This window comes from Chrysochloris asiatica, unplaced genomic scaffold (genome assembly GCF_000296735.1).
Source record: "Chrysochloris asiatica unplaced genomic scaffold, ChrAsi1.0 scaffold00229, whole genome shotgun sequence".
NCBI lineage: Eukaryota > Metazoa > Chordata > Mammalia > Afrosoricida > Chrysochloridae > Chrysochloris > Chrysochloris asiatica.
Genome location: NW_006408747.1, coordinates 1526535 through 1534423, shown reverse-complemented (window position 1 = coordinate 1534423; position 7889 = coordinate 1526535). Strand labels below are relative to the sequence as shown.

The 7889-nt window shown below is 40.8% G+C and overlaps 1 protein-coding gene across 1 annotated transcript in view; it reads left to right on the top strand.

Moving 5' to 3' along the window:
- Positions 1–3324: 3324 nt before the first annotated feature.
- Positions 3325–7889, top strand: part of SCLT1 (sodium channel and clathrin linker 1) — a 272952-nt gene continuing 268387 nt past the window's right edge. Inside the window, exons 1-2 of the mRNA XM_006873207.1 lie at positions 3325–3353; positions 3602–3674. Coding sequence (XP_006873269.1) covers positions 3325–3353; positions 3602–3674 — 102 coding nt within the window. The remainder of the gene's footprint in view (positions 3354–3601; positions 3675–7889) is intronic.

Genomic DNA, 7889 nt, shown 5'->3' with positions numbered 1-7889 from the left:
TAGAATTCTTCTATTTCATCCTCACTGGCTTCAGTAGTTGGTGCATAAATTTGAATAATAGTGGTATTAACTGTTCTTCCCTGTGGGCGCATGAATATTATCCTATCACTGACAGCTTTGTACCTCATGACTGATCTGGATATGTTCTTTTTGACGATGAATGCAACACCATTCCTCTTCAATTTGTCATTCCCGGTGTAGTAAACCATGTGGTTTTCAGATTCAAAATTGCCAATACCAATCCATTGCAGCTCACTAATGCCTAAGTTATCGATGTTTATGCATTCCTTTTCATTTTTGACAACTTCCAATTTTCTCAGATTCATACTTCGTACATTCCATGTTCCGATTTTCACTGGAAGTTTACAGCTGTTTCTCTTCATTTTGAGTTGTGCCCCATCAGCAAATGAAGGTACCACGAGCTTTACTCCATTCGCTTTATCATGGTCAACTCTACTTTGAGGAGGCAGCTCTTCCTCAGTTGCATTTTGAGTGCCTTCCAACTTGAGGAGCTCATTTTTCAGCACTGTATCTGCCAGTATTTCTCTGCTATTCTTAAGGGTTTCAGTGACTAAAGGTTCGGAAGTAGTTCATCACTCTTCCTAGTCTGTCTTTTTCTGGAAGCTCATCTGAAACTGTCCACTATGGGTGACCCTGCTGGTATTTAAAATACTGGTGGCTTAGCTTTCAGAAATCATAGCAACTCACAAGCCACCACAGTCTGACAAACTGAAGACAAGTGGTGGCTGTTTGCTTTTAAGCGGAGACTGTCACTTTAAATTTCAAGGAGATCTGTGTGCATGAATAGAACACTCCTGGGGTGGGGGTGGGGGTGGGGTATCCATTCACTCAGGCATCCCCTCTTGTCACCAGAATGGAGGTGCACAGATAGCAAGAGACCAATGAACAGATACCAAAAAATGAATGTTCACATCTGTATCTCCGCAATTCTGTCAGGCATTCATTGCTGTTCTGCTTCTTCCCCTACTTGGTCTCTCTGAAGATTGGAGAGACCATCTTTTATCTATCTACTAAGGAAGATTAAAAAAAAAATAGCAAAATGATTTTTGATAAAGGAAACGAGGGTAAATTGCTACAATTTGAGTAACTTGACTTATACTCATGGAGGTAGTAACTCTAAATACCAACAGAGAGAAAGGAGCCTTCACATCAAGTATCAGTGCTGTCCCATCTGTACACAGGGTAAATAGGATGGGCAACTTAGACATTGGCTGCCTAAAATGAGGGGTTGATAAAGGCACAATGTTACTGGCTTACAAGATTTCAAGGGGGGAGTTTAGTTTAATAGTGTGTTAGGGAAAAAAGAGTCCTCACTGAATAGTTTTCATCTTGTCTAGATGGATCTGGTGAAAAGTGATACAGATAAGATTCTTACGATTCAATAGTGAGTAATTGTTATCATGACTAATTACAACTGTCACAATTGTAAAGATAGAAGTTTTGTAACAAAAATGGGGGAGTAGTTAATTTTATAGTCTAGAAACAAAAAACCCTAGGACTGTCAAGGGAGAAGTGCACAGGCCGAATGCAGTACCTTATCCAGAGGAAGGAGACATACCAGAAATAGAGGCAGAGATGGAAACATGGAGAGATGGAACAGATAAGGACTCTAGATTCATGGGAAGAAAGGGACTAAGAGATAGTGGCCAGGAGGCAAACTTGCCTTTGGTGGTGTAAATTATTATATACGTCTGAGTGTTTTTGTTTTTGTTTTAAAGAGCTACAGTGAATAGAGAGAACTAACTGATGGTATGTATAGGGTATTGTAATCAGTGTAATGAAAAAAGGTGTACAATTTGTTGAATGTAAAACTGATGATTTGCCCTGTAAACTTTCACTTTGTTGTTAAGTGCCATGGAGTCGGTTCCGACCCATAGCGACCCAGTACAGGGTTTCCAAGGGGTGTAAATCTTTACGGGAGTAGAAAGCCTCATCTTTCTCCCGCGGAGCGGCTGGTAGTTTCGAACCGCTGACCTTAAGGTTCACAGCCCGATTCGTAACCACTATGCTACTTTCACTTATTCCACAATAAAAACTTAAAAAAAAAAAAAGAAACCAAACATATAGAAACTAGAAAAAAAATATACAATGACTATAAAGAATCAGCTGGCCCCACCTCACACTGGCACGTCTCCTAACCATGTAACAACGCTGAACAGCCAGAGAGGAATATCTTTGCTGATGTCAGTTGGATCTTGGCTCAATTCAGGGAATACCAGAGAGATGTTGGAGAAGAATATTGAAAGTACCATGGACTGCTAGAAGAACAAACAAATCTATGTTGAAAGAATTCTCTGTAGAAACCAGAATGGCAAGACTTCATCTCTCATGCTTCAAACATATTATCAGGAGGGACCAGTCGCTGGAGAAGAATACCATGTTTAGTAAGAGGATGACTCCTGCTGCATCCTACAGGTGGCTTTACTATGTGACCTGCACAGAGAGATTAAACCCGAGTAGGGGCGACTGGAGATTAAAATAAAAGAAAGACACAAGACACATTTGAAATAAGTAAAGTTGGGACCAGGTGGGACACAGCACTCTGATGAAGATACTGTGGCTCTGACCTAGGTTCAGCACATTTATTATATATCAAAGGAAAGAGCTGCATGCAGGGAGAAGACTGCAAAAAACTTTTGGTGATATTGATGCATGCAGTAAGCAGGACTTTTATCAGAAGAGTGTAATTTGTGGTTATTAAGGAGACAGAGATAGGGCAAGATGTTTTTGTATACTTGAACTGAAGGTCATACAAGGGATAAACCTTGCAAGTTCTCTGACCCCTGAAGCAGCCCTGCAAGTTCTTCAGACGGGAAAGATGATTTTCTGAACCACAACTGTTTAGTTGCAATCCTTCAGTTAAATGGCCCCCAAATCTGAGGCCTTCAGCTCAAGTTGCTTCCAACAGACTCCCAGAGAGATGGATTGGCAAAGTGGCACCATCAGTGGGCTCAAGCATGGCAACAGTTGTGAGGTTAGCCCAGGACTGGGGTTGGTTTTGTTCTTTGTGCATAGCGTCGGTATGAGTTGGTACCAACTCGATGGCACCTAAAAACAACAACAGTTTTTGGTTGGTCAAGAGTTTTTATTCAGTATAAGTGTTAAAATTTGTCAAATTAATTTTCAGCATCAATTGAAATTATTTTCTTCTCCTTGTTAATTACGTTTATAGATTTTTTAACGTAATAAAAATTTTAATTATAAAGCATAATTTTTGTCTAGAATGATATAAAACAAAAACACTTTTTAAGGTGGTGGATTCTTTTTTTATAGGCACCTGTCTTCAAAGGACACGGAGATGACATGTTAGAACACTCAGTAGTTGATTCAAGGTAAGACTGGTATGTCAGAAGAGACATTTTTTCTTGACTATAAATAATTATTAAAACAATATTCTCAGGATTAGGAATTTTTATTTTATCGCTTGCTTTTCCTTAGTTTGTCATTGAGTTGACAAGGAAAAAGCAAATATTGTAATCTTAATAATAGCTCTCGATTTGCAATTTGTTTCACGTGCTATATACTTAAAAGATTAGATGAGACAGATTGTCATGATTTTAATTCTATATTTTTTCTTTAGCTTATTAACTCCACTTATTACTGAATATGATAAGCATCTGGAAGAGCTAAGTGGTCAGCTGAAGTATTATCAGGTATGAAATCATGGTTATGAAACTTCTTTACATGATATTATAAGAGAAAAAAATTAAAATAGTCTTCATTTTATTTTTTAAAAGTTTTTATTGTGAATTGAGTGTAAGTTTACAGGGCAGATTATCAGTTTTACATTCAATAAATTATATTTTGTTTCTTTGCAAAGATTACAATCCCCTACATGTACCATCAGTCAACAGTATTTACCTCTATTCCCTTTAAAAAATAGTTTTTTTATGTACACATACAAAACAGAAAATATATGTTTGTTTAAATGTCCAAAGGACATACTTTGCAAGCCAGCTAGCTTCATGTCTGCAGGCACACAGCCTATCTCAGTCCGTGGGCCTAGAGTCTAGAGTCCTCAGTTGCTCATCTCTGTATACCATTGCCTCTGTCACTGTGTCTGCTGTTGCCACTTTCCTGGTTATGATCCCACGCTCCACTCATGTTCTTTCCTTTTGCTGGTCCTAGGAAGATTAACCTGCAATGAAAGCTTAAGTACTCCTCCCTTTTAGCTACGCATCTTTTACATTTACAGTTGTAACAATCACAATTAGTCCTGATAACAGTTAGACACAGTTGAATTGTAAAATCCTATCCCTATCCTCCTACTTCCTTTTTTTTTTAAAAAAAAAAAAAAACTTTGAAGAGGAAAAAAATATTTAACTATAAGTAATCTGTTCACAGGGCACTAGTGTGGTACAGTAGGATAAGCACTGGACTGCTAAACTGTAATCAGTTCTTGGCACGCTGTAAGTATGCTTGTGTTTTAGACAGTATGGTGAAGACCTCTGCTGGCTCACAAGGTTGGGAGTGGGGAGGCATATCCAAATTCTGCAAGTTAGAAGTAGGCCAGAGATTTATGCAAGCCTGTGTCCCATGATGTGGCGGTAAGACAACAAGAAGAATTCAGGGTAAAGAGAGAAAGAAAGAGACAGCTCGAGCTCTGCCAAAATATCCATTTAAATTCTGGAGGCAAACTACTCCTACCCTGGAAATTCACCTTTCACCTGATTGATCACATTAGATCACATCATGAAAGTTGAATAGATTATAGTAGCCCGCCCAGTATCTGTGCAACCCACTGAGAATCATAACCTAGAGAATTTGACTCACAAATTATTCATCACAGTGTGTAGCTGTATAAATTCCTACCTTTTGATAGTCCGTACAAGCATCTCTTAATCTTATTATTACTTGTATACACGTATCAACAGCTGGGAGGATGGCGCAGGACCAAGTGATATTTTGTTCTGTCGTACATAGGGCAGCTATCAGTCACAACTGACATGATGGCAAACAACACCTCACCTCTAGGAAGACCTACAACCACATCACATCCTATTAGGCCTTTCTCCTATTTTATTTGTATTTCCCATTATTTGCAGAACTTTTTTCTCCCTACTTTCAAATGTTATATTTGTCAGATTTTAGATACTGTCGTTCTACTAGCAAAACAGGTTGTTGTTGTGAAGTGCTGTTGAGTCGATTCTGACCAATAGCAACCCTGTATAGGGTTTCCATGGAGCAGCTGGTGAGCTTGAACCACTGACCTTGCAGTTCAAATGACTTTGCAGTCTGGCACATTAGCCCACAGTGCCACACCAGGGCTCCCAGTAAAACAGGTGGCTGGTGGTGGCTGTGTGCCGTGGAGTCAGTTCCGACTCACAGCGTCTCTGTACAGGGTTTCTGAGGCTGTCAATCTTTACGGGAGCAGAAAGCCTCATCTTTCTCCCGTGGAACAGCTGGTAGTTTCAAACTGCTGACCATGTGGTTTGCAGCCCTATTCGTAACCACTACACTACCAGAGCTCCTTAGTAAAATAGGTAGTCCCTGATGTATCATGGGATTCCTTTTTGACAACTTTCTCTTAATGCGGTTCTGATGTAATTTGAATACTTTTTTTCTTTTATTAGTTTTTGTTATTATTGCCTTTTGTTATCAGTATTTTTATAAATATAATTTTTGTCTTTGGCATTGTAAGTATTACAACTGTAATACTTATAAACGTGTAGATAATGAGGTGGTTGTTGCTAAGTGCTGTTGCGTTGTTTCCAACTCATAGCAACCCTGTATAGGGTTTCTGAGGAGCAGCTAGTGTGTTTAAACCTCTGACCTTGCAGTTAGTAGTATACTGTGTATCCTACAGTGCTACATTAGTTCTCAATAGATAACAATAACAACAGCAAATTAAGTGCTACAACATTGTGTTGTTGTTAGGTGTCTTCAAGTTGGTTCTCACTCTTAACCACCATAGGTACAACCAAACTGTCCTGCACTAGCCTCATAATTGTTAAATTTGAGGCCATTTGTTGTAGCCACTGTGTCATTCCATCTCTTTGAATACATATTACTAATGATCAGATGTACAGAAAAATCAAAGTCTTAGCGGTCATATGTGTGGTTCTTCATATGTTGAAATGTGTCATAAGTCAGGGTCTACTGTGTATAGGTTTAAGGTGTGGTAGCTGTCTTTCTGAAATCCTCTTAATAATGAAACTTTACTTTAAGAGAATAAAGAAACTGAGGATGCTGTGTATGTCAATAGGTTTTCATTCTGGATCCTGAGCTTTTCAGACAAGGATGTATAGGCTTGTAGAGAACTAGAATAATAACTCAGCATTGTTCAGGATACAACATGAGTTTCAGTGAACTCCTAGCATTTAAAATGTTATTTCTTTGATCTGAAAACATCTTTTAAATCTCCCTCTCCACATTTTAAGCCTTCTGATGATACTGGTGTTTCTTAAATAGAAGTTATATTTCTAAAGATAAGTCCTCCAGGAGGTAATGACCTCTTTCTTAGAGCTTGACTATACTCATAATTTTATTTGACTCAGATACCAATCCAGAGACCAGTTCCGTTATGGCAAGTGTACCATAATGACTCAATTTAATGCAAAAGGAAGAAAACATAGCAACTTTTTGTAAAAAAAAAAAAACAATTCTTTGAGACTAATTTCCTTAGAATTTCACTGTGGATATAAAGATACACATGAAGATACAAAGATCTTTATTTTTTTTCTTTACTATTCTTTTAATATATGGACAAGAAAGAGAAGCTTCTAAGTGTAGCCCTCAAACATTTGAAGAATGAGATTATGGAAATGGATTACTAGATCTAGCTCAACAAACTTCTGTTTAAAAATTAATGGAGGAGAGGACTTCCGGCGCTTCCCTGACCAGGCAGCTCAGGTAGGGCAGTCTTGGGGAAAAGGGGCGGAATCGCACATAGGAAACCTCTGTCTAGCAGACAGACAGCCGTTGAACAAACATAAGATCTTATATTTAAACATTCTGAACTCGTTTTTTTAAAAGACCAAATTGCTGAGGAATTACAGGCATTTGGAGCTTTTGCCTGCCTGCACGTGGCTCCCGCTTCTGCGCCGATGCCAGCGAGTGCCTCTGCCCCCTGCAGACCTTGGAATGCAGGGCTAGAGCAACCCCACTTAGAAGGCTGCATTTCCAAAGAAAAGGAAGCATAAACTAACAAAGTCAAACAAATAGAGAGGGATATCGGCGCGGATATCAGGAAATTCAGTACAGAGAGACTGAGAGAGGCATCTTTTATGTCATCAAATACAGATACTACCTCCCTGCAGCCATTATACCCAGCCCTCTACTGCCCTGGCCTAGACCAGCCCTCTGCCAAACCGCCGAGGCTCAGGAACGCCCAAGGCACAGGCCCACTGAGGCCAAGGCCCAGACACTCCCACTGAGGCCAAGGCCTGCCCTGAGGCCCAACCCGCCCACTGGCTGGTCACAAAGGCCCGGCCAACCAAGGCCCAAATCACCTAGCCAGGTCACGGAGGCCCAGGGCCCCTGAGGCCCAACCTGCCGCATAGCCCGGATGCCAAGGCACAGTGCCCCTGAGACTCAACCTGCACTTAGCACGGTCTCCGAGCCACAGGCCCCCCCGAGGCCCAATCCGCCCAACCCACCTGCTGAGGCCCAAGCCGCCCGATGCACAGCTGCTGATACCCAGGCCCCCTGAGGTTCAAACTGCCTGCCCGAGGCCCAAACCACCCGCCTGAGGACCAACCCTGCCTGGTCGCTGACACCCGGGCCCCCAGAGGCCCAAACTGCCCACCCTAGGCTCAACCCACCTGCCCGAGGCCCAAATGGCCCGCCACTGAGGCCCAGGCCCAACTGAGGCCCAAAAAAGTTACTCTGAGTTAAGCAATAAGGAGAGTGAAAAGGGAAGACTACAT